Source organism: Mycteria americana, chromosome 10, assembly GCF_035582795.1.
Source record: "Mycteria americana isolate JAX WOST 10 ecotype Jacksonville Zoo and Gardens chromosome 10, USCA_MyAme_1.0, whole genome shotgun sequence".
NCBI lineage: Eukaryota > Metazoa > Chordata > Aves > Ciconiiformes > Ciconiidae > Mycteria > Mycteria americana.
The window spans coordinates 8,575,830-8,602,416 of record NC_134374.1 but is presented as its reverse complement, the minus strand read 5'-3'; the positions used below and the strand labels follow the sequence as shown (position 1 = coordinate 8,602,416).

General features: G+C 42.1%; 2 protein-coding genes across 4 annotated transcripts in view; one reads left to right on the top strand and one right to left on the bottom strand.

The window, feature by feature from the left end:
- Positions 1-25,413, bottom strand: part of COL4A5 (collagen type IV alpha 5 chain) — a 90,558-nt gene extending 65,145 nt beyond the window's left edge. The window contains exon 1 of the mRNA XM_075513134.1: positions 25,010-25,413. Within this exon, the coding sequence (XP_075369249.1) occupies positions 25,010-25,099 (90 nt within the window). The 5' untranslated portion in view covers positions 25,100-25,413. The remainder of the gene's footprint in view (positions 1-25,009) is intronic.
- The window catches only part of COL4A6 (collagen type IV alpha 6 chain), a 143,142-nt gene continuing 141,910 nt past the window's right edge, over positions 25,356-26,587 (top strand). For all 3 annotated transcript variants that reach the window (XR_012777291.1, XR_012777290.1, XM_075513114.1), the window contains exons 1-2: positions 25,356-26,139; positions 26,220-26,268. Coding sequence is in view for 1 of the 3 variants with exons in the window: in XM_075513114.1 (XP_075369229.1) it covers positions 26,093-26,139; positions 26,220-26,268 (96 nt within the window). In the remaining 2 variants the exon portion in view is untranslated. The remainder of the gene's footprint in view (positions 26,140-26,219; positions 26,269-26,587) is intronic.

Below are 26,587 nucleotides of genomic sequence, written 5' to 3'. Positions count from 1 at the left end.
GAAGATACCCACACTATCCGAAACACTTTAGGGTTTAACTTGTTCTGAGAACAGGTGCGGCATTGTATTAAAAAAAAATAATACAGCACATACTTTAAAAGTTTGAAAAACTGAGCATTTGGGGTCCTTCCCCCACCATTGATCTACAGAGAACATTAAGTTTCAATCAAGCAGGAAACCGGTAGGTGTGTCAGATCTAAAGTGCAACCACACTTGAATTCTAGTCTTCATTATCACAGAAGTATTTAGAGACATGACCCATCACCTACCTGGCACTAGGAATGTCCTGGCTCTTAGCCTAAACACACTACCAAGCACCAGACTGAAAACACGGAAGTAGCTTAGCTCACCTGGAGCTACACAAGCCCGGGATCAACTAAAGCACCTTGTAGCAAAAGGCAGAGCTTTGAGTTTTACGTACAGCAGTAGCGTTACAGGACATAACTAGGGCATCTCTCCAAGTCTCCCATTTGGCTTTTGTAATCAGTTTCTTGATTTGATGTATATGAAAACTCAAAATTCTTAGTTAACAGGGTTTTTTTGAGCCATTTCCTAAAGTGAAATTGAACCTTACTAGCCAGTTTGGGTTTTCAGAGATCAGACTAGTTTGGCTAGATGCCCTTCTGATGTCCTCCTTCAATCCAAGTTATCCTGTGAATTTGGTATCAGATCCTTTTCACTTTTAAAAGTGGATTTTTAAAAAGCGAGTTCCTTGTGAACCAGTTTTAGGATTAATCTTGTTAACAAAGCTTCATTTAAAAAGGATTAACCTTAGTTACATGCAATATTCCCTTGCATCACCGTACAAGCCTAACACAAAGAAATAGCAAGTTACCTAGCTGGCTGTGCAGCAGCGCTCGTTTCTTATCACAAGGATAGCACAGTGAGAGCTACATGAAAGTCTTTGCTGCCTCCAAGAGGCAGGGGGAGAAAAATAAAGTAAATCAGTACTCATTAAAAACCACCAAAAGCTGTGCAGGGGTAAAACACACATAGGCTAAAAGAACACACACATGGAAAGCAGGATCAAGATCCTACACAGCATAAGGAGGATTTATTTAGGTTATGGAACAGAAGAGACTCATTTAGTCTTTCTCACAGCTTCCAGAGAATGTTTCTAATAGAAATTTCCTGAGTTTTCAGGTACAAGAGAACTGTTGGGGTGAACAGGGAGAAAAGGAAGCTGGAGGGGAAAAAGATGGTTTGAGATTACATTGCCCCTTCACAAAACAAGTTAGATGTACACAGTTTTGTGAAGGCAAGTTTTTAGACAGTGAAACTCAGAGTCTCTGCCCTTTGCTACTGTATCTCTACATTAAAACTGCAGTAAACTCAGCCCCGGAAAGACACAGACCTGTTGGAGCAGGTCCAGAGGAGGGCCACAAAAATTATCAGAGGGCTGGAACACCTCTCCTATGAAGAAAGGCTGAGAGAGCTGGAGTTGAGAAGGCTCCAGGGAGACCTTATTGCAGCCTTTCAATACTTAAAGGGGGCTTATAAGAAAGATGGGGACAGGCTTTTAGCAGGGCCTGCTGCCATAGGACAAGGGGTAATGGTTTTAAACTAAGAGGGTAGATTCAGGCCAGATAAAAGGAAGAAATTTTTTACCATGAGGGTGGTGAAGCACTGGCACAGGTTGCCCAGAGAGGTGGTAGATGCCCCATCCCTGGAACCATTCAAGGTCAGGTTGGACAGGGCTCTGAGCAACCTGATCTAGTTGGAGATGTCCCTGCTCATTGCAGGGGGGTTGGACTAGATGGCCTTGAAAGGTCCCTTCCAACCCAAACCATTCTATGATTCTATGAAAACTATATTGTTAGCGCTAACACATCTTCAACAGTGATCCTGTCAGCATGAAGACTACACAAAATAGATCCAATTAATAAAGAAAATGGAATCATGGAATAATTTGGTATGGAAGGAATCACACAAAGCAGGGCAACCTAGGGCAGGCCCTTGTCCAGTTGCGCGTTGAATAACATGGAGTGGTGGATATCCCACAACCTCTCTAGGCTCTCGATCTGGTGTCTGACTGCCTTCATAGTGAAGCTTTCCACACCCCCCCGAAAAATCTCACCAGAATTCCCTATATTGCAACTTGTATCCATTGCATCCCACCCTATGCAGGATGAGAGGAGGCTGGCTCCATCTTTGCTACACCCTCCTAAGTAGCAAGAAGACAGCCATAAGATTCTCCCCCTCCCCTGAAGCCTTTTTCTCTCAAGTCCCAGCACTTCCCCATACACCCAGCCTCTCAACGCTGGGTGTCCCAAAATAAAGCAAAGAGAGAAGTGATCTTAAGTCAGCTTGTTTAGAATCAGGGACTTAATTTTGCAGATTTTGAAAGAGCTGACAAAGGAGCACCTTTCCTGCATATGCTGGCAATAAATAATGGTGGATATGATGCTGAATGATAAAGTGTATCCTTCCCAATTCTGTGGCATTAAAAAAAAAATAGCTTTTAAGATGAGTTTAAATCTTCCTGCATAAAGTTTTTGAAGAAAGCGCTTCTCTCCCTTGCTCTATTTGTAGTTTAAAGGAAAAAAAAAAAAAGTGCTTTGATCTAATCAATATAGTTTAGGGGTTTTTTAAACCTGTGGCCATCTTTGAAAGTCATCGATATGTTCAGACTGGATTCCTTACACTTTGAGCAGCCTCTTAACGCATACTATTAGCCTGCCTTGAAGACTCAGGTGTACTCGCTGGATGCTTTTTGACAGATGGTTTTGGATATCCAGTTCAGATGCATTACTTGCAGGAAGGGAACATGGTCTTTCCCAGACAGCACCGAAGGGAAGCTAAAAGAATTCTGTTATCAGAAAACTCTTCAAATACCCACTGTAATCAAATGATAGTAAATTTTGGCTTAAATCCTGGGAAGATCTATTCACCCACAAGCTTATCAAGAAGTATTCCCTCAGCAGAGTCACTTATCTTCCTGTACAAAAGCTGTATTTGGCAGATTGTGTTTCTTATTTGCATCAACTTGTATCCCCACCAAATTAAGTTTTTTTAACTAAACAGTTTGAAGAAAAAAAGCCCTCAGAATTCATACTATATCAAGATCAATTCATGCCACTTACCGGTCATATTGCAGTACACCATAAAAAACAAAGTAAAACATGTTGGCACAGTAAAAAAAAAAAAAAGCTTAATGACCTGTTCTAAGTGAAAACTTTCTTCTTGTTTAGACTTTTCAATAATCTCAAGGCCTTTTTCACTTGGGAAAGCAGGCACAAAAACTGTGCTACAGGAGAATGCATACTGCATAACAAGCTAGTCCAAGTTTGAAAGCCACTCAGCAGCCATAGGCTAGAGATTTCTGATGTCACAGATTTAATTCTCTATCTCATATTAATGCAAAGAAAATCCAGGCTCCATACTATGCAGAGCAATGCTTGGAATTTCTCCTGCACACGAGCAATAAGTTATCTACACGTCAATCAAACAAAGAAAGAAGATACAATGACTACAACATTTCAAGCATAGAAAAATCTACATTAAGAGCAAGATTTACATGGCTATGATCAGTAGTTTGCCCTTAGCAACAGCTGAATCATCACTAGTTCTGAAAATTAGGTGACTTACTGGGTTTTCAGACATGGAAAATTAAATGACTCCAAACCTCAGTGGAACTCCAAGTTACACTTGGTACATTTGTTACAGGTCGGGGAACTGAACAAGTCACCTGCCTTGTATTAGGCAGCCAGAAGCCTTCACTAGTAGTTCAATTCCTAGCTCTGGCCAGTGGGACACATTATCTTATGTGACAGGAAAGATGGTAAAAAATATTGGATGTAATAGTGAATTGTGGCTTGATCATAAGGAGCTGGTCACAATCTCCATGCCTATTAAAGTCTTTTAGTTTTCAACTACACGAAGATGGATAAGGAATTGAGGCAGCTTTTAAGAACAAGACCGAAACTGCTCAGATTTGCTTCTCACCTACTGTATTCCTGTTGCCTCCCCCCACTCCCCACCACGTACCTGTAAAGATGAACTCACTATCATTGGCATTGCCTTTGCTGTGACTTTTGCATAGCAAGACACAATCAAGGGCTCTAATTAATCTATTCGAGTTTAGCTAATCCTTTCATTGGATTTTCCTGACAGCTTCTACCCCATTGAATCTGTGTGTGGAGAGCAAGTTCTTTTCATTAGTATATAAAAGGAGGAATGGTATTGGTTTACTGGTCAAAGGATAATTCTTCTAGAACAAGCTCAGTCTTTTGTGTCTTACATGGACTGAGGAAAACTGCTTTATGCCACCAACAGAATGGGGGTTTTTTGTTTGTTTTTCAGTTTGAAGAAAAAAAGTACACATTTGAAATCAAAGTCACTTCTTACTCTTGGCCACAGGTTTGTTACAGTCAGCTTAGTGAAATGAATACGTCTAAGTTATCCTCAAAATTTGTTTTGGCTAGAAGCCTGCCTTTTGTACTGGGCACCTTCCCCTCCTTTCTCATCAGGCCTAGAGATGTCAGTTACAAGGCAATTTCAGCATATTCCACTCCCTCCCCACCTCCCAGCTGCCATTCACAACAGTACTGGACAAAGTATTTCTAAAAACCACCAGGCAGGTGAATGCTATTCGTGGAAAGAACAGCAACTTGAGACTTCCTAAAACTGTGAAGGGAAAAGAGAATCTCTTTTATTCATTACTAAGACCAAGTTAATAAAAGTTATAGAGGACTGGTTAATGGCTTCAGGTAGGTTAGCCTGACTTTATATCTTAGTCTGTCAGAATCAAAGTAACACAGCACAATTTAAGCAACACATTAGGCTGCCTAACTAAAAGATTTAGATGGGAAATTTAGTTGTGTTTCAGTAGTGATTTACCATTACACACACGCAGCTGCAGGGAAACTAAAGAATTAATTGTGTGCATGTAGGGAGGAGTGTAGGGAATATCTAAAACCCCAAACTACAGTATGTATTAATACTTCAATAATGTATAAGTACTTGACCATATAGGAGTTTAACAATATTTTAATACTATTTCCATGGGAAAGATTACAGGGATGGGGAGGGAAGCCAGCTATTTATAGAGCTTGAAATTTACAAATTAGAAGTTAATAATCAAGAGAAAGAGGTGCAACTTCTTACAGAAGCACAGTAGGTGAATTTGCAAAGGCACAGTAAGGTGCCTTTGCAAATTATCAGAAGAGTTCTGACATGACCCAAGTTGTTCACAAACAAATTCTCAATCCAGATACCAAACAGTTGGATAAGAAACAAGAAACAGTCTGAACATTTACAGACTGAGCAATTTCTTTACTCCAACATCCTCTTTATGTATTATTTTATCATGAATCCAGAATTTCTTGTTTGATAACCCCTCTCATTTCAAGCAGAGTGTAGCGACATTACTGAACCTACCTAGAAATACAATTTGTACTGACAGACTACATGCTTTTCTTGACAGCTTGGTTCTGATGGCAGCAAGAGTAAGAATCAAAACCTGATTGTGTACAGCCACTGATTTTAAATACTGGTGTGGCCTGTAATGTATTAAGACTCCCTTAGAGATTTAAATGACCACCAAGCTTCAGCATGCAACATCTGTTGGGATTAACATGCACACACCAGCTTCATAAACAGATGTTGTCCTGAAGGGAACCAGACAGTTATTTGACACCACAACATTGTAAGCTACCTCATCAGGTGAGAAAAGTTCCCTCCAGCAGGGAAATGAGGTACAGAAATCACTGAAATAAATTCTGCCTAAGAGAAGCTGGCCAGAATTTTAAAGCAAATTTAAAACTCTGCAACACACTCTGATCACAGGAGCATAACTGAACTGTGGAACAATACTCCACAGTTTGTGAGGGAGGAGCAGAGAGCAAGCAGCAAAGGCTAGAAAAAATGTTAATATGCACTCAAGCCACACTATACAGAAATTGCTGTTCGTGTCCTGTATTTGTATGTTCCCATACTTTTTTTCTAATAACTTCACTAGGATTTATTTGAATACATATAATCAAGTCTTGTGATGGTTTGGTTTTACTAAGGCTCCCATTCACTAGAATGGTCAAAGGAAGAACCAGTCATAAAACCCACTCAAAAGCAATTCAACTTTGAGGGCTTCCATACAGCACATGGTCCGTCTCCCCTAACAGTTCTTGAACCTGAAACTTGCAATTCAATCCCGTATACTTTTTCACAGATATGAGTAACAGAAGTGCTTCTGCAAGGCTGATGTGCTTATGAGTCATTCTACTACCTGCAGCAGGCTTAACGTACAGCTACTCAGACAATGAATTACTGTTATTCAAAGGTATAATCTCAACTTCAGGATGGACACATAGTAGACTAAATACTTCAGGCTTTATTTTTGCCTTTCCTTCCAAGTGTTATAAAAAGCTAATATAAAGAGCACTTACTCCTACTACTAAGTTTTAGATTCACTATCAAGCACCTCAGGTCTCTCCCTTCAGTATTTACTAGCATCACATGACAGCTATTCTTGTTAGCAAGCTAATCAGGTAATAACTAACACAATACTACTTTCTTTGGAGAGCAAAGAAAAGAAAAAAAAGCTGGATGAAACACTGAGTCTTGCATTCTGATAGAGAGAGTCCTATCAAACCACAAAGCCCAGTGTCAAAAGAACTACAGGTACATCAAACCCCTCAAGTTCTTGCACAGCGTGCATCACCCCCACCAGGTTTTTATTGCCAAAGAGGAAGGGGGAGAGTGGCTAGAAACAATGGAAGTGTTAATTAGGCTTCAAAATCCATGTTTTTGAAGTCTTCTAGTCCAGAAAACAATGAAATAGGACTTCAGAATTCACCAAGTCTGTCTCTAGACCACACACTTGGTAAGATAAACTTATTTCTTGGAACTCCTACAATATCTAGATTAGCTCAAATACGTGCAACTCTACTGCCAAGAAGCAGTTTAAGTGTGTTGTGGTTCACAAAACTGTGGAAATTGCAGATTCCCAAGCTGAATTGCAACGTCTCATCATTTGCTCTTGTTCATGATTTAACGTTGGTAGAAGAGAATTTTCACAGTAGATACTGCAACTACTTGTTGGACAACTGTGGAAGACCGATTCCTAGAATAAAGCTTATACACAGTGGACAAATCCTGCACCTCACATAGTTACTCTAGCTGCCACAGGAGTTGCCTAAACGCTACTAATATCACACTCTGCATTCGAATACGAGAGCTTACCAGTCAGGAACATAAGAATGTTTTAACATTAGAGAAAAAGAGAGCATAAATATGGGAGAAGTCTATCAATATAAAGACTGACTCTGCTGTTAGAAATTCACTCTGATTAAAATCAGCAAATTCAACATACAGAAAAGCATCAGTTACAAATGCCTTTACCCTAGGAGGAAGACTACAGTACTTTTCCTGCTATAACCATGCACAAGTCTCAAATTCAATTATTCATACCTCTTCTTATAACGGAAAAGAAATTCAGCCTTTAAGTTCCAAGCAAAGATTAAGCTTTATTTTGGTGGTGGTCCTAAAGAACATACTCACATTTATTAGCTTGCCAAGATGTGTGTAACAAAACACCTGCACAGTTATCTAGCTAAGGATTTACTACTCATGCAGGTCAAAGATTTCACCATTTATCTTCAGCAAGTTGAGTTTCCTTTCACTTGCCTGGACATGAATATAACCAAAAAACAAAAGGTTTTGTGGGGATTTGACAAGCAGAGTTACAGCTGCTATTGTGAGTTCTAATTATGATTTCACATACATGCTCTTTAGGCTTAACAAGAGTACAAGTCTGCAGATAACAGTTTATTACTCAAATATCTGTGTGAAGTCGACTATGGCAGCAAAGCCATCACAGCTCCATAATCCAAATGGCCGTTCTTTTCTCACTGAAGCATTGTGTTTATGAGCAGTAACATTTCTAAAGCAGAATCTGAATTAAAAGATTACATACCCTTTTAAGTAATTGTTTCTCTCAATTTACCTAGCTAAACGTACTAAGAGAAATATACTAAGAGAATAAGTTTCATGGTCTAAAAATGTAAGAGTCAAAACATGTTTGCTGAAGTTCTTGACCAACTTTTTTTTTTTTTTTTTTTTTAAGTAAGGGAACTTCTGATATGTAATTTAACCTGTTATACCTTGAGGCACTATCTTTGAAGTCTGCACAATACAAGATCTGTTCAGACTTGCAGAGGAAGCTCTTAGCTGTAGTAGCCACAGTTCTGGCCACTGTGAATGAGTACACAACAGAGGCAGGTTAAAAACAGATTCTGAGACACCTGATGGATAAACAGCCCTTCTTTTTCCTCTTAAAGGGCAGCACTAGATTGTTTGCTATTTAGACACCTGAACAGCTTATATTATAGTAATAACATGAAACATAACTGTAAGAGACCCACTAAATCCAGTTACCACACCCTAAATGAATGTTCTGATTATACAGAAAGTTCATGGATCAATAAATTTTCTCTTGGCATACAGTTACTATGACTGGATTGGAATTAAAGGGCTACTTAAAAAAAAAAAGGCAAGAGAGCCTTGGCATAGCTACCTTCAGAATATCTGAAACTTTAAGCAAGTATGTCTATGTTAAAAATATTGTGCCACAAGAAATAGAGGCGAGCTCTTTTCTAAAGAGGATTGAATTTTTCTGCCTGTACTTTGTATTAAAATGATACGGAATTTTACTGCTTTAAACTGAACTAATTATAGCTTTTTAACACACAGTCCTCTCTAAAGGTTATCTTTCACAGCAGTTTTGAGTTAAAATAAAGGTACTATTTGCAGCAATAGATCTTTCCTTAGACCAGCAGACATAGTCTAACCACAGACAACTTTCGGACTCAGAGTCTCTTCACTGAATTAATGCCCAAAAACTTGTTTAACTTTCATTTATCCCCAAACTGCAGCTATTTGCCCATAAAGATTTCTCTCTATAAACCCGAGAGCAACGGAGAGAACAATTTCTCTCTCTTTTCCTGGAAACTCCTAAGAAAGGTTCAGAGATACGATCTATACAAGCACTCGCCTACAGATTTTGGCTACTGCTGTGCAAAAGAATCAATTGGCAAACAAGGGAAGTAGAAGGGCAGGCTGTACAAATGCCTGAACTGCTGATCGGAGTTTCTAGAAAGAGAAAAAAAACGGAAAGGACTCATCCCTAGCAAGCCCCAGAGGGGCTGCAAGTCAACAGGAAGAAGCTTACACAGAAACAGTTTTTAATCTCCCAGAAGTTAGAGGTTCCCACCTCCTTTTTTTAACAACTAAGGTGAAAGCAACAAGCACAGAAGTTATCCCCCCGGAACAGGAGGTACTGCAGCTTGACAGAATCTTTCTGTATCTGATTCCTGAACCAGGGAAGAGGACAGAAAGTGCAAGAGCCCAGCTGGGCATCCAGTCAACTTCCCTGCTATCCCAGATGTTGCTCTCTTTCTCCATACTTGGCTTTAAGAGGGGGAAGACTGAGAACTCTTCAGGACTTGAAGAAACTTTAAGCAGGCAGCACAAGGAACAGAGTTAGCCCCTGCAACTCACCGTAGCACATTCTCATTTTCTACAAAGCATTCCATCTTCAAAAATGATTGTTGCCGCTCTGCTTTAATGAGTTTTGCCAGCCTTGCACTCAAACTGTAGGCAAGGAAAACGACATGGACAGTTCTCACCAGTTCTGAAAACTCTTACATTTCTGTGGTCTGTTAGTCTTACAAGACAAAGAATGGGCTTCAGTGTAGTATATTTTACTGGGTGGGACACACAGAAAGCAAAATAATCATACCAAGCTCCACTGCCCTTCCCACAAGCATTTCAAAGCTAAAATTGAAGAGACCTGAGAAGCCAAGTACTTTTACTCCTGTCCTAATGAACACAGATTTCCAAACAGCTCCACATCATGCCGTATGAATTTGCAAAAATTTCCTTTAATAGCAACTCAGGTTAAATACTACCTTTATGCTGCCATCCAGAGGCAGCATCTTAAAAAGCATCTATGTTTAGATTTGGCAAGTACACCTCTTGGTAAATAGTGCAAGCAAAGAGCACTAAAGACAGAACATAAACTACCAGCTGGTCTTCTAGCCCACTTCGACTCCAAGTTCATGAACTGACAGATGCCAAACACTGCATGTCCCTCTTCAGCAGGCAGTGCAGCACCTGTGTGAACCCCTAAGCAGACAGCATTAATAGAGAAATACCCTAAACAAAGTAACTCTGGTTGGCTGTTCAGTTCTGGAATAGAAGGCTTTGGGGATGGACAAGTTTTATACCACCTCTGTAGGCAGTCTACACTTCACTACTGCTCATTTCAGTTCTAAATGCTGAACTTGGAATGCAAGCCATCCTCTAGCACATAGCAAATTAGAGGAATGGTTTGTTTTAAGCATGCCTCCATCTTTGCCTGTCCAGTTACACATTTCTGCAGCTAACACTAGCACTGAGACACAAGCATTAAGTACCTGACATTCAGTCAGTGGCAGTATACAGTAAGCCACTTTGCTTTTCAGGAAGTCTCAGTTTTACTTGAATTTTACACACAAGTCTCTAATCACTAGCCTCTTGAGGCTTCCTGATTTTTTCCAGCTGCAAATAAGAAGTGCCATATGGTACTCATTACAGGTTAAGATTTACTAGTCATTTAGGACCTTTCCCAAGTGACAGGTGTTAGATGTTACCACTTTCTATAACCATGTCCAAATGTAACACAAACCTAGACCTAACTGTCAGCTAGGCTTGTAAGCCTCAGATATGCTTGCAAGCCAAGTATTATACAGTCATAACACCACTCATTCTGGCAGTCTGTTTTTAATCCTTTCCTGGTTAAGGAAATGGAATAAAGATACAGGCTCCAGACTAATTCCCCAAAAATCGTTCTGTTCCTCACCTTCATCCATATAACAGGCAACAGAGGAAGCTTCAGTTCCTCAGTCCTGCTAATGGATGTCAGTCATTTGTCACTGACAACTGCACCTTCATGTGTCAAGTACATGAAACAGACCACACAAGAACAGAAATCCACTTCTTCCTCTGAGAAAGGAGAGACAAGAGAGCAGCATTTCAGATTAATCCAACCCCGCTGTGGTCTATTTTGAAACTACTGAAAGCACTCAATTAATACCAAAGATTAAGCAAGTACACAAGCTAAAAAGCAAAGAGGCTGTGCACAGTGATATCGCATTGAGATGTTATCCGAAGAAGTACACACCCTCTTAACTGTCAGCACAAGACCTAACTCACTTAAGGCTTGGTGGGTGTCTGGGGGATTTTTTTGTGGTGGAGGTGATTATCAACTTCATTCTCCTTCAGTTCTTGGACCAAGTATCATAGCTCTAAGGTTCTTCTAGTTAAAACTGTTTTATCATTTGTTTATGCCTGTAGCATCAGCATACTCTGTGTGTGCATTTTAATACCTGAAGATAGCACTATGGGCAGCGCTTTCTCTGTATTGTTCAATACTAACAAAAAAAGCTACTCTCCAGCCTCAGGTAATCAAAGTTGAAAAAGTAAGTAGCACTGAAGTGCGCCAAGTTAAACAAGGAAGCAATGAAGACAAAGCAAATGTCCTAAGCCTGTAAGTCAGAGGCACTTCCAAAAGAACAGAGCATCAGGACCTGATGAGTTGGGAGCCCCTTTTCTTCTTTTATCCACATGGGTTCAGAAATCCCTAAAGCTGGTATAAGTTGGATATTTAGTGGGAGCTCAGATGCTTGTTCAGGAACTCACATGCTTAACTTCAGCAGATAAAGAGTAGCCCTCAGTGTTAGCCTCTTGAGTCCATTTACTAACGCACTGACTATGTGCTAGCAATAGCTCAGGGTCTCCTTAGAGCACCTGTCACTTCAAGTGAGGTGCTTCATAGCAAGCTGCACCTTCCCATGAAAAAGTGAACTTATAGCAATATGGAGGATCACAATAGTAATTTCCCACAAACTACTTCACAGGGGCAAAGCAAAAGGGGGCCTGAATGTATTTTATTGCCTTTAAAATGCTAGAAGAGACAGCTGCAGGCTAGTGCTAATAGATCATTCTATCTAGCACACACAGATCTTGGAATTAGATACCCAAACTTGATTAGAAAAAATAGATTTCATTCCCTTACACTAGAGAAATTACATCTAGAGGCTATACATTAGATTATCCTAAGAATCATTACATTTGGTTTGCACTGATCATCACTAAACAGAAAGCATGCCCTGGGAATTAAGTCACACTTGTCAGAGACTTGCTACATTAAAAAAATTTTGAATCCATACCACAGAACTAGCTAAAAGGACCATAGATAAGATCTTCACAAAAACCATTGAGAAACCAACAAGGTTTTTTAAGTATTAACATTGTATCAGAAGTAGGAAAGTCAAAACAAATATGTTCAGTGCTAGAGGAAGGGAGTGCAGGGGGAAAGAAAATGCACTTTATATTTTTGTTTCAAACAGAAGCTGATGTCTAAGCCTTTATAATAATTTCCTCTGTATTTGGTCTCTATTGCCCCCCAAGACCATAAAAAGTTATTTTTTAAGAAACAGTCACAATGGAGTATTCCTCCTGAGAGGTTCAGTAATAAAAACATTTCAGTAGAATACGGTAAGCACATAAAAAAAATGTACCAGATAGTGCTTTAGTAAAGACATGAATTAAAATGTGTAAACCAAATATTCCTTTTTCAAAAGAGTTAGAGGGATACCATCCACTTAAAACTTGCAAGCAAAGTGTGACTTTCAATGGACACTGTATAAATACTTGAGTACTATTTGTTTTCAGAAGGGAGGACATCTTCAGCAGTAGCATTAAGCTTCTCCTTGCTTTGACACACACAGCTTTAGTTATTGCTTTCTCCAGCAATTGATCTTATTCACAGTCACTCCCTGGAGGTTACTCAGTAGCAATTTAACCATATCTAACCTAAAGTATCTCCTTAAGGTGATTCTCTGACCATGTCCGAGAATGTCAGTCAGCTGTCTTCCTTGCAACATTGCACTAAAATACAGTCAGTTGAAAGAAAAGTGGGAGTAGTAAGGAGAGAGCACACATGGCTCCAACACCCTATCACAATAATTAAAGTGAGGAGATCCATTCATAGGAAATAGCCCCCAAGTATTAATAATACTTGAGATGCAGTTCAGTCTGAAGCTTGGCAGGAGTAGGAAACAGCCCCTGGCATTTGTACACATTCCAAAACAGAAAGTCACTTTCTCTAAGGGAAAGTGTTCCCCGAGGCACCCTGGTTTAGGGAGTATACCAACTCCCACAAGTGCTATTTAGAACTGAATGGATGCCAAGAAAATAACCTGCTGCAAGTTTGTGATATATGCTCCGCATCCTGCGGTAACCAGTAGGTTAATTACAAGCACTCACTATGAAGCATTTCCACAAAGTTTTAACTGTATTCCTACAGCAAGCAAGGTTTGGAATAGAAAAGACTGTTGCAATGTCCTTTTAGTCTGCAACTATCAGAAGAACAAAGAGAAAGCTCCAAAGACAGCTCTGTTTTGAGCAAGAGGTCACCTAATCTAGCCTCCAGAACAGGAAGCTTATACTTGCAGTCTGTTTTTCTATGATTCTACAATAAATGACAAGCTTGGAATTTTAGCACTTTTTAATTTTGTTCTCTACATTTAAGTAAAAGTATTCAGAGAATTAAATCCAACACTGGTTTTATGGTGGGTTAACTGGCTGGGCACCAGGTACGCACCAAAGCTGCTCTATCACTCCCCTTCTCAGCTGGACAGGGGAGAGAAAATACAATGAAAGGTTCATGGATCAAGATAAGGACAGGGAGAGATCACTCAGCAATTACTGTTACAGGCAAAACAGACTTGACTCAGGGAAATTAATTTAATTTATTGTCAAAAGTCAGAGTAGGATAATGAGAAATAAAACCAAATCTTAACACACCTTCCCCCCCCTTCCCCCCACCTTCTTCCTGGGCTCAGCTTCACTCCTGATTTCTCTGCCTCCTCCCTGAGCAGCACAGGGGGACAGGCAATGGGGGCTGTGGTCAGTTCATCACATGTTGTCTCTGCCATCCTTCCTCCTCACACTTTTCCCCTGCTCCAGCACGGGGGTCCCTCCCACAGAAGACAGTCCTCCACAAGCTTCTCCAACATGGGTCCTTTCCACAGGGTGCAGTCCTTCAGGAATAGACTGCTCCAGCATGGGTCCCCCACAGGGTCACAAGTCCTGCCAGCAAACCTGCTCCCACATGGGCTCCTCTCTCCATGAGTCCACAGGTCCTGCCAGAAGCCTGCTCCAGCGCAGGCTCTCCATGGGGTCACAGCCTCCTTCAGGCATCCACCTGCTCCGGCATGGGGTCCTCCACAGGCTGCAGGTGGATATCAGCTCCACAGTGGACCTCCATGGGCTGCAGGGGGACAGCCTGCCTCACCATGGTCTTCACCAGGGGCTGCAGGGGAATCTCTGCTCTGGCACCTGGATCACCTCCTCCCCCTTCTTCACTGACCTTGGTGTCTGCAGGGCTGTTCCTCTCACATTCTCACTCCTCTCTCTGGCTGCTGTTCCACTGCAGTTTGTGGTTTTTTTCCTCTCCCTTAAATATGTTATCCCAGAGGGACTACCACTGTCACTGATAGGCTCAGCCTTGGCCAGCAGTGGGTCCGTCTTGGAGCCAACTGGCATTGGCTCTATTGGACATGGGGGAAGCTTCTGGCATCTTCTCACAGAAGCCACCCCTGTAGCCCCCCTGCTACCAAAACCTTGCCACACAAACCCAATACAGTTTTCTATGCTTACTCTCTCCAGTCAAGCATAGGAGAAGACAGTAAAGTTCCTAAAAGTCTCCAGCTCTGCAAAGCTGAATGGAATACAGAATCAGTACCGAAAGAACTACCAAGGTACAACTGTAGCTCACATTTCAGACAGCAAATATGTCAAACATTTGATCAGTATCTGTTATCACAGTATGAAACATGAAATAAAATGCTCGGTCTGAAGCAGAGAGCCAAAAAGCTAGAGAAATTCGTCCAAAGATTACAGCATTTTGAATACACAGGAGTTTTCTTCTCCCAGGAGACAGCACGACAGTGTTCTGAGGTGAGTAACTGAAGCTTCTTAGGCAGTGTATTTATGATGACCAACGAAAACTGCTGTTCAAGCACAGCAAAATCTTGCATGACTGAAGAATATTTTTCCAGACTTCATTATCAGTTTGTAATGATTAGCATTCAGAAATTCATCTTTACACTTTAAACATCCACCTTCTGTATTTGTCCTCTGAACCCTTTTAGCAACTGGCAATAATACAGTATTTATTTCGCTTCAGGATCAGTGTTTGATAACTTAAGAGTTTGTCTCTGGTACACTCCTGAACACCACCAAAAGGCTTAAGAGCTTCCTTGCTATTTTAAATAATCTTCCATCAAAGTTATCAACATACTCTTTTCTGCCATCAAGACAAAAAAAAGTCACTGAAAAGCTTGCAAGGAAGTTTAGGACAATACATTCACAGTGTTCCATCATCTTATTGACGTTAAACACATTTGCTTAGTCCAGCTGTTTAAAAAGAAGAAAAAAAAAAGTAATACTATTTCTGTCACTGCCATGACTGGCTGTGCTGTTCTTCCACAATTAACTCTGTAGTATATTAGCAATTTGAGTTTTTTTAAAAGAGATATGTTTGATTATTCTCACTCTTGGTTACAGTATGCTGATGTTCTAAAAATACACATTTTCTGAGCATGACTAGACCTGTCAACAAGCATTTTCTCATTCAAGCCTAAAGTTAAGGAATTTTCTAGGTTCACTTAGGATACAAAAATTCATACTTTAGACATAGATGTTTTAACACTTTGTTACTACTATTGCTTTAAGAGTTTGAAAGCTTTTAGAACAGAAAATATACTGTCAAGATTTTTGTGCGTGTGCATGCATGTGTGGAGGAGTGTCACCAATTCTATTGCCAAGAAGTTTCCATAAGCGTTCTGGATCAGAAACTAAATGACACTACATATACACTTTCCCTTCAGTCAAAAATACAAGAAAAACCCCACCCACACAAATATCAACTTTTGTATTGAAGTTTTCACTGTTTGCCTGGGCAGACTCTGGGCATAGGCTTCTACAGATTTTCATGGCACTACTTTCCCCATTAAGAAAGGCTGAATGAATATTGGAAGTTAATCTGACTATCAAAACAAAAAACACCCAAGCCTTGCAACTTTTATCATCCTTTCTAGGTTTTCTCCTTGTTGTTTTAAGTATTTAATGACTTAAGAATTAAAAAAATAATGGTTTTACAGAAAACTCAAGGTTTTGTCCTCATGTCTGACTACACAGTGACTGGATGAAGAGAGAACTGAGAAGTCCAATCTAAATTCTCATTTTTCAGTCCAGTGAAGAAGCCTCCTTTTCCTTCTCAATACCTTTGCCCGTTACGGTTCAATATACAAGAGAAGTGTTCTTTAACTCAGAATAAATATTTTCTCTGATTAAGTCAATTCATATTGTCTGAATGACAGCTAGAAGTTACTTCACCTTTCAGAAACAATGGCTTCTGCTGTCATTCTGTATGACAGGTTCGTTCAAAGTAAGTTGACTCAAGAAAAATTACTGCCCCATAAGAAGGATTATTTTTAAAAGGTTTTTAAACTGAGAGTTCATAAGCTCCTTCACCCAAACATTGTTTTTCAGTGGCATTTCTTGTCAGGAAATCAAATTTTCTGGGAGCTGAAGGCTTGTCTAGCCTTGCCTGCAGGTCACATTAGTTTTCATTGCTTTAAGTAAAGCCATTTAATTGTGTTTTTAAATAATTGCTACTTTAATTAAAGGTGTAGAAAGAGTGCAGTTCATTGCCCAGGGTGGTCATTTTCTTCCTATCGGGCACCTGCAGGATTTAAGTGCATAAAGAGAAAGGTTTGCTTCTGAAGAATCAACGCTGTATTGAGTAGACACAGACTGATGCTAGATAGTCTCTTCTTCATGAGTTGTCAGTATATTTCTTCCTTAATGAAGGAACATTAACCTTCATTGCTAACAAGGTGAAGCCAAAAAAATAATCAAAGGTAAGTGTTGAATGAATGGTTGCTTAAGCTTGACAGCTTTAGGTATTTAATAACTAATGCTTATTATATTTTCACCCAGAATGCAGAAGATGTTAGAGAGGCTAGGAACCAGAACAGAGAGTAATAAAATTAACTATTCTGAATCCACTGTAAACTTTTGACTTTTTCAGAGTACTGAAGAAATACCAAGAAGTCCAGTATATATAATCAAAATCATCACTCTCAATTTCCCTAACTTGATTAAAAAAAAAAAAATAGGGACAGGACAAGAGTATGACTACCAGGAAAACAGCAAAGAAAAGAGTGTTTAGGATAGAGGTGACTTATATGGACTCAAAACTTTTTTCAACACATGGAGGTGAGAAATACTGCCAGAAAGTGTTTAATATAAAGTTAATTTGTTTAGCAACAGGTTATCAAAATAGTAGGACCCGTGAGTCCACAACTGAATGAAAAAATGCATCTGGCACTGGTCTTTTAAGTAGTCCTAGATTCCAAGTCACCATTTTTGCATCACACTGTTTATACTTGTATACAAATTAAGAAGCATAAGCAACATCTTTGTAGATTAAGACAGAAAAGTAGAAAACTCCTACTATAAGAACAGCATGAAGGAGCCGATAACAGGGAAAAAAAAGATTGCCAGCCTATAGCATCATAGGCAAGCAAACAAACCAGCACCCTTCTCACAAGGGTTTCAGAAGCTCTTAAGCAGGCACAGTAACAGGGTAGAAAGAGATGGCCTTCCCAGATCAGAAGTTGGGAATGAAACCCAGGCAACTGATTATTCCAAACACCCTACTAATGACTTGAAACATCATTCAAAAGCCACCATTGTATCAAGCGCTCAGGGATTTTTCTTAAGTTTTGAGTTGCAAGAGAAACCCATTTATCTTATTTCCTCCTGTTCACAGAAGGATACAAATTCCACTTTACTATATTAAATGCAACATACTAATACATATTACCAGTGCACATGTTTAAGAAACCTAATTTGTATTTGAGAAGGTGCTACAAGATGAACAGAAGGCTTTGACTTCCCAGCCACATAACTACCAGTTATACACAGCTTACAGGTAACTCAGGTTATAAAATATAAAATGCAACATCTCTGACACCATCTACAAGCTTCTGCCCTTCCACTCAATGCTGCCCATCCTCTAAGGTACTTGAAGTTCCTGAAAGACTAAGTAGAAACAGGAGTCTGTCAAAAACAAACAAAAAAACCCCATAGTGTTGATATTCAAAGCTCATGGCCTTTCTCAGTACAAATGTTGGCAAGTTGCTTTACTTTATCACTACGGTTGCCAAATAAAGTCAAATTTTACGCTTAGCACATTAAGGTTCTTGTATTTTTGTCTAGTCCAATAACCACACAAAAAGGTAGTTAGTCAAACTGAAAATTAAGCTAGAAAGTCTGTGTAGTTCTGCTTAATTTTCTAAATAAAAGTATTAAAAAGATACTATAACTTATGTAACTTACAGCAGTAGTTCCTAAAACACTCTGAGCTGAAGGACCTCTATAAAGCTTTACCTTTATTGTGAACTGCTCTACAGTCTCAAGCTCTTAAATGAAGCCATTCTGATATAGCTCTGCTGATTACCTGTCATGGCTCTCAAGTGAGCCTCTGAAGCCATTAGCAGTGCCTTACCTTAACCTCATGCAAAAGGCCCATTATGGACCAGCCAGCCTTCGAGTTCTTCTACCAGAGCCAATAAGGTGATCTTATCTACCATAACTACATCTCCAGATACAACACAAGGAGGTGAGAGACGCAACTATTACAGTAGAGAAAGAGATGAAAGTCTTAGTTTCATACCAGTGAAGTATTTTAACACAAACCAAGGATTTCCTCCATGTTCACCCTTCCTTCTAGAGAAGGGTTGTCTACCACATACATACACCCTGGCTGCAACTAAGGGTTGTATAAGTCTGGTTTCCAAAAGCCTCCAAATTCCCTAGGAAGCAGTACAGCATAAATGTCTTTCTCTAAATTAATGGTGTGGTTTAAAACTAAGATTCACATTGATAACAACTGAAGTCAGTCCTAGAATAAACACACTTTCCAACATGTTTAATATTTCAGCAGAAAGCCCTGACAGACACAGACACTGGCAGAAAGACTTACTAGCCTGTTTTCAGCCAGGGAAGTGAATAGAGCTTTGCTTATCTCAGGGAAAGTTAAGAGGAGAGAAAGCAGGGGTTTCAGCAGAGCTACAGTAGCAAAGCTTATCTAGCATACAGTGGGGTCATATTAGACTACAGTAGGACAGTTTTGCAGGTCTAGCTATATGCCTCAATAAAAACAATCATTTTGTAGATAATCAACTAGAACCAAAAGTAAAATAACTAAGTGCATTGCACGCAGATGCCCTTTACAGTGTCAGGAAAGAGATGAGATTGAAGTTCAACTCTGACATTTTAATTCTCTGTAGAGATTAGGTAAAAGAAACAAAATACAGATGAGACTAAACTATTTCCCTTCCCCTCCAAATTGGAAAAGGAGACAAAGACAGAAATCCAACAACAGAGCTGCAATAACTAAGAGCCTTGAAGGCTATCATCTTCAAGTCAGCCAAAATCCATAGCTTTAGAGTTCCTCTCTTTCCGAGTCCTAAAACACACACTGCAGGTGGAAAAAACCTCACTGTCAATATTGCCACTACAATTTATTTTTCTTTTGTTACATTATGACAGAATAATACATATACAAACACACACTGCATAAGACACCCTCCACAAAAGGAGAATACAAAATTAAAATTCTGAATGCTACTGTGCTGACAGCTTACATGATGGCTTCTTGACTAGTTGCAACTGAAAAAAAACCAAATAAAAATGATCCTTTGAACTCGCAGTTTAACTACACAATTATGATTATTTTTTGACTACAGGATATCTAAGTTGTCTTAACAGAAAGTACACCTAGGAGCATCACTATACTCTTGCATAATTTTAGACTTATAGGATAATTCAGGCTGGAAGGGGCCTTGGAAGGTTTAGTTCAGCCTCCCACTCGAATCATGGCAACAGAGATGCAGAGTTTCATAATTGAGAGTCACACAATATCAAAGTCTTTTCCAAGCAGATTAAAGATATGTCTATTAACACATTACAGTTTAAGTATCATGCCTTTTAGAGGAAGAGAGACTAAAGCATTAATAAGTTTAAGCTAAAATGTTTCATTTGCGATACAGCTTTGCAATTATCTAATTGCCCAATATCCATCTCTCCTAAAATTAAGATCACATTTCCCCAGTTTTTGCTTCTTGCATCTCCTCACAAGTTCTCCAAGACAGACTTAAGCTCTGCAAGAAAGACTTGAGACAACTGCAAAGCAGTTTTTTTTAAATAAGCATTAGAATTCTTTTTTATAACAGGACCCTTTCCTCTTCAGCTCAGCTATGTTTATTCTGTTGATAATTTCACATTACATTGAAGCTTTTCCTCCACACACCACACACTTAGTAATTACATAAGCAGGATGCTCGGCACATTTCCTTTTTCAGAAGCTGCACTGTACCAGTGAGACTTAATAAGGTTTAATTGCATTGCTAACCTTGCACAGGAGGGTAAAGGATGCTGCTTAAGGATCCTTAACACCATACCAGCACTACATCTTTCGAACAAGTTTTATTTTAGGTACTCTTGAGAAGAGATGGTTTACAGCAAAGTTTGCTGTCAACATCAGATAGCCAAACACTGCATACAGCAAGAACTTAAAAGCACCCCAGTGGTTTTAAACATTACTGAGTCCATACAGCCTTATGAAACAGATAAGCAAAAAGTGTCTTCATTCAAAGCAATTTGTCTGGTATCATGGCTGGCTGAGGCTGCTTTCCATTCAGTACGCTTGCGTAATACTATTCCTAGAGCATATAAGTGAGTGTTATCTAGATATCTTGTTACATGGTGATATCAGTGGACAGTTTACACAATCAATGCAATTAGAGAAGGAAGCATTTGAATCGAAGTGAATGAAAGGTAAAAATTCACAATACATCTTCACTGTATGTGCAGAACAGACACTTTGCCCCAGATAGAAAATATGCATATTAGATTTGTTGGGATGTTCTTACTGATTTCAGTTGTTTTTTAATATAGAAAAGTTTCCACATGTTCTAGTAAAACCAACAGCAACTAATTGTATTATGGTAAGCATTATTGCTTATTCATAGTAGAAAAAGATGACCATGTAAATTTACATTTGCTGTTAAATAAATTAAGTAACACTTTGTCCTAGCAAAATTTCCCTGTCTACTTTAAAAAAGGGTAAGCGACTTATCTAGTCACTGAAAGCAATCATCTAATTCATTCATGACCAGGAAAATTAAAGCCTAGGAGCTTCCACTGGACTATCAGTCTACTTCCATCATGTAGAAAAACTGAATAAGATACATAATGATTTTTATACACATAGCCACAAAAGATGCTATTATGGTCCAAATGGCTCTCATATTAGGTTTCACTCAGAATTCCTTTGATTTGTTTGTATTTTAGTACATGCCAGAACACACCTTGAGATACAACTTTTACTATATATTATTAACTAAGAGCCATGCAAGGTCAAAAGCAAAACACATGACAAATGACAAGTTGCAAGCGGGAGGGCCTTGAGCCTTGATGTTATGAAACCGAGAGAGTCTTGTGCATGACTAATCAAGACACATCCACGGAATTTCAAGATGAAATACTTTTTGAATCCTAAAAGCCAGCATCCATTTCTTTCTCCTTTTACAGACTAGCTTTTGTAACTAGAAAGAGCCATAGCCAGTTATGAAATGGGAAAGAATAATAACAGCCAGCACTACCCTAATAGTTAGGACAAACAAGAGAAACACAGGTGACCATTATTTACAAGTTAACCATATCAATCAAGTACATTGTAATTAATGACACATTAGCATGTATACATGGTAACCTCTGAAAGGAAAAAAAAATCCCAACGAAACTTAAGAGAACTTCCCTGAATAATACACTACTTTCTTAAACACGAATGATACCCATCTTGACAGCCTACCTTACCATATCTGAAGAATTGTTTTCATCCTTACACTTTCAGTTAAACTGGAGTTACAATGGAAGGCAAAGAAAAAAGACATTGCAGAAGTTACTTCATTTTTAATAACTTTTGGGCTGAAAAAGCCTATTTATACTAAAAACCTAGGCCTTAACTATGAGGGAAACTTTTTTTAATATAAACCAATAGCCAGTCACTAACTTCAAGTGAGTTTCATAGATTAGCACAAGTCAAGAATCTAGTCCATCTATGTTCTTTAATTAAATAGATTTGCCAGTCACAACTTGCAATCACTTTTCTATAACACAGTGTAAATGTAAACCTGCTGGGAGAGGAAAAAAAATTCTGCTTATAGGAAGAGCTAATTCACTTATATACATGTATGTATATTTATATAAAAAACACCAGGGCACTTAAGCAGTAATATTACCCCTTAACATACATTATAAGCACTCATATCCTCTGATGAAAGCATACAAGTAAGCACCTTTTTTTATACTGTAACTTGAAATCACTCCACGCACTGATGACACCATGTTCTACCTCATTCATTCTCCCACCCTAAAGCAAGACCATTCTCAGACTCCCAGCTACTTTTACACCGTTCATTAGTTACACGCTTCATTCTACATCAATGAATCTGCACAAGAGCGCATAGCACGATCCATATACTACTCACCAAGTTTAGATGATGGGCTATGGAAACCCAGCAATAAAATCTGAACAATGAAATTCATCCTTACTTGAGTATCAGGTTTTGGCAATTTTTTTTTTTAATAAGTCATTGGGATTTCCCTATGATGTCCACATTGGCAGATGACTCTCAACTATATTCTGTCACCTTATAACTGTTCAAATAGTGTATATGGCTATGTGATCAATCTGGAGCAAAGAAAATATGACTTTTGCATTTGAAATGTGTATTATGAGGTTGAATAACAATTTCAGATATTATTTGAATAAGGACATCAGAATTACTTGAACTCATCCCACTGGATTTATCCTGTTGGGGGAAGGGGGGTGATTCTGACAAGGCCCCAAAACAAATTTCACAGAAGAGACAGTGTGTTATCAAGCACACTGCTACAGTGTTGTTTCAACCCTTTCTGACAATGAGAAAAATAAAACACTCATCTGCATTAATAAGGATCAGCATCATTTAGCGTTATCATCATGGGAGATTCAGAACACCAAGGTACTGAGAAACCAATAGACCTTTCTGACAAAGTGTCAGTGGGACTTACATAGGTTGGAACAGAGGTACCTCTCATTTGCCCACCCACACTAGCCCTTGGGTCTTCAGTTAATCTCATCTCACTGTGGGGTAGCAAATCCCCAGGGGGATTCATCTTAAATGAGAGGCTGTAGCACAAGGTGGTGTTGAGAACCTGGAACTCCACCATTGCCTTTTCTCCTTTCTTCATTTCTCCCAAGGCAGAGGACTGCCTACGGGGTCAGCCCAGCACTGTCCCCTTCCCAGACCCCACAGATTCCCACCAATCACACATGTGAAACTCTACTTGGGCACTTTCCTGAAGAAAGAAAGGGGACACATTTATAGACACAGACGTCCCCATCTTCAACCGCCACCTGCTAAAACAGTGAAGTCCTGTAGGTGGGACTGACCAGATCCTTCTTTGGGGGTGAAAGTTATGGGAGGTAGCCTGGGATGAGGCAGTACCTAACAGCAGCAGAACTAGTATTACAGACAATATGGAGACAAGCAGTTCCCCAAATCAGTAAGCACTGGTGGCACACTAGTATCACATACACTTGGGTACACACGTGGGCATGGTAAAAAAGGAGGGGTAGGAAAGGACAGGAGTATATTATGGCTGGTCTTTGCTTTTTGGAAGGGCAGATGAAAGGTCTACAGAGTTTCACTGTAAAGGAATGCACTTCAAAGGAGAGTTCAAGACAAATAAGATTTTGTTAGCTCTAACTACAAAACTGGGGGGAGGAGTAACAGAAAGGTATTCTACACCTAGTAGCGTAACATACTATGATTCTTCAACTAGAGAGTAATCCTAAGCAACAGAAATCTGGATTCATTTTCCCTTCCAAGTAAACTTAAAAAAAAAGTTAACAGACAGAGGAAGGGACTGTAAAAATCTGCAATTAACCCATGTTCAAGTATGAGCCTTTTAGTTAATTTCACCACTTGTTAACAGCTGAAGGTCTTAATCAAGCACCTTGAAAGGGAAGCTAGTGATCACCTCTCCCTCCTCTCAGTTTCAAGGCCCAGCCACTCCAGGGAAGTTGGGATAGCATCCCTCTCCCAAAGAGAGAAAACAAATTTCTTCTCCAGGCCACCTACTGTGCACCCTCTGCAACACTGCACCCATCTACCATCCTCGCTACCACCTCAACTTGGGTTTTAAGAAAGCAGAAATACAACCCTCAGGAAAACCAAGTCGCAGCCTGAGGTGTAGTCCTCCGGCAACCTGTGCCCGCAAGCCTCCGACTCCCTGCCACGTCCAGATGTGGCTTACAGATGGAGGTAGAGATGAAGGTCCTTGGGGGGGATTTTTCCTCGAGGAACAGCGGGTTCAGAGCACACACAAAGCTCGCCCAGACTTCCCCCGCCTCGCACTCCCGCTCCCTCCTGCCTCCCCGCAGCCGCCAGCGAACCCAGACGTGCCAACGGCAGGCGGAGAGCCGGTCCGACGCCGGCAGCGCCGAGAAGCCTTTGTCCGGGGAGGGCACTGCCCGGGAAGGGGCCGACCAGGAGCCCCGACACCTGAGGGCAGCGAGGCGACGGACCCTCCCGCGCGCGGCTCGGCCTCGCGCCGCCGACCCCCGCCCGCCCGCCGGCGGAAGGCGCCGCCGGGCTCCTGTCAGGGGCCGCGGCCCGCTGCGGCCCCCTCAGCCCCAGCGCGGCCGGCGGCCACTGGCGAGCCCACCCTCAGCCACCCCATTTTTGAAGGGGCTCGAAAGCTCCCCCCGAGGACTCTGCGCTGCCGCCGCGCCCGGCGGGGACAGCGGCGCCCGAGGAGAACAAGGAGGGCTCCCCGCACTCACCGCCGCTACCGCCTCCTCCGGCCCCCAGCACCCCAGCAGCAGCACCAGGCAGCCAGCAGCCAGGCTGCGGCTCCGCCATCGCGGCTCCATCCTGCCCGCTCAGGAGCTCCGGAGCTGGCCCTGCGGCGCGGGCATAGCCCGGCAGGGCAGCACGGCTCCCTCCAGGCGGCTCCCGCCGGCCGCCCCGACTCCAGCGCCCGCCCCTCTGCCGCACTCGCCCGCTTCTCCCGGCTCAAGTCCTCCCGGGACTATTTGCCCCACAGTATTCATCCGCACCGTGGGCGGGCGGGTGGCCGGCGGCGGAGGAGGGTGCGCGCGTGTGGTGTGCGGGGCAGGGCGAGCTGCCGCCCCGCTCTAAGGGGGCCGTGATTCCTCGCCGCCACCCTTCCTCCTGGGCGCCAGGGTTTTGTCGGCTCGAAGGGCGGGCGCCTGCCTCTCCCCGCCCCGTACCTCCACCGGGCGGGCAGGCGCTGGACCCCGGACTATTTTCTCCGGCGGAGGCACCTCGGTGTGTGAGGGCAGGGGGAGCTGTCGGCAGTGCCGGGTCGCACCTCAGGAGGGGCGGGTGGCGGGGTGTGGGGCTGTGAGGGGCGCCCGGCGCGGCTTGCCCGCTTCAGTCCCGTCCCGTCCCGCCCGGCTCCACTCAGGTGCGACGCCTCGGCGAAGACCGCGCAAAGTTTCTGCCCGGGCACGCTCTGGCACGGTGTGGCGCGGCGCGCACTGGCGTGGGGAGCGGAAGGCGGCGGGCGCTCTGAGGGGGCCGGGGCGCTGCGGGGAAGCGAGCGGTGACCGACCCCGAACGGGCAGCGCCGGCGAGGCCAGCCCGGCCGCTCCCCCGGGGCGAGGCACCCTTAGTCCTCCGTCGTAGGGGGGGAAGGAGCCGGCGCAGCGGCCGCACCACGAAGGTGAGCGGCGGCGGCCCCCGCTGTGCCCGGCCCGCGGCCGCGCAGGGGGCCTGCCCGCCCTGAGTGACGGCGGCGGGCCCTCCTCTTCCTCCGGCGGCGCGGAGCCGGTGCCCGCGTGGGAGCAGCGGCGCGTAACCAGGTTGCGTCCTCTCCGCCTTCCCTGCAGGCTGCCTGAAGCATGGGCCGCGGCTGCGCCCCTGCCCCGCCGGCCGCGGGGCGCGCAGGGTGAGTGCCGAGGTGCGGCGGCCCCCTCCCCGCCGTGCCCCCGGCCCCGCGGGTGACTCTGTCCGTTTGCCTCCCTGTAGGGTGCTGGTGCTGGTGTTCCTCTGCCTGGGTGCGGAGCTGGCGAGTGGGGTAAGTGTGCAGGTCCCGGCCGCGCCTGTGCCTCGCTGGAGGTGGACCTGCCTAGTCAAACCCGTCGGGGTTTGGGCATCCTTCGGCCGGAAAACAGACACCTTCCCGCCCCTCTCGGAGAGATGTGGGGATGTTTTCTTAATTGCCGTACACCTCTGCTCTGAAGTTCCTTTGTGCCTTTCGTCTGCTCGACTTTGATTAGTTTTTGCAAAGTACGCTGGGGTGAGAGACCATCTGCATTCAGTGTAACAGCTTTCTGTGTCTGAGAGGATGATCAATATCTCTCCTGGCAACTGGCTGCCTTTCATTCTTTTTTAGC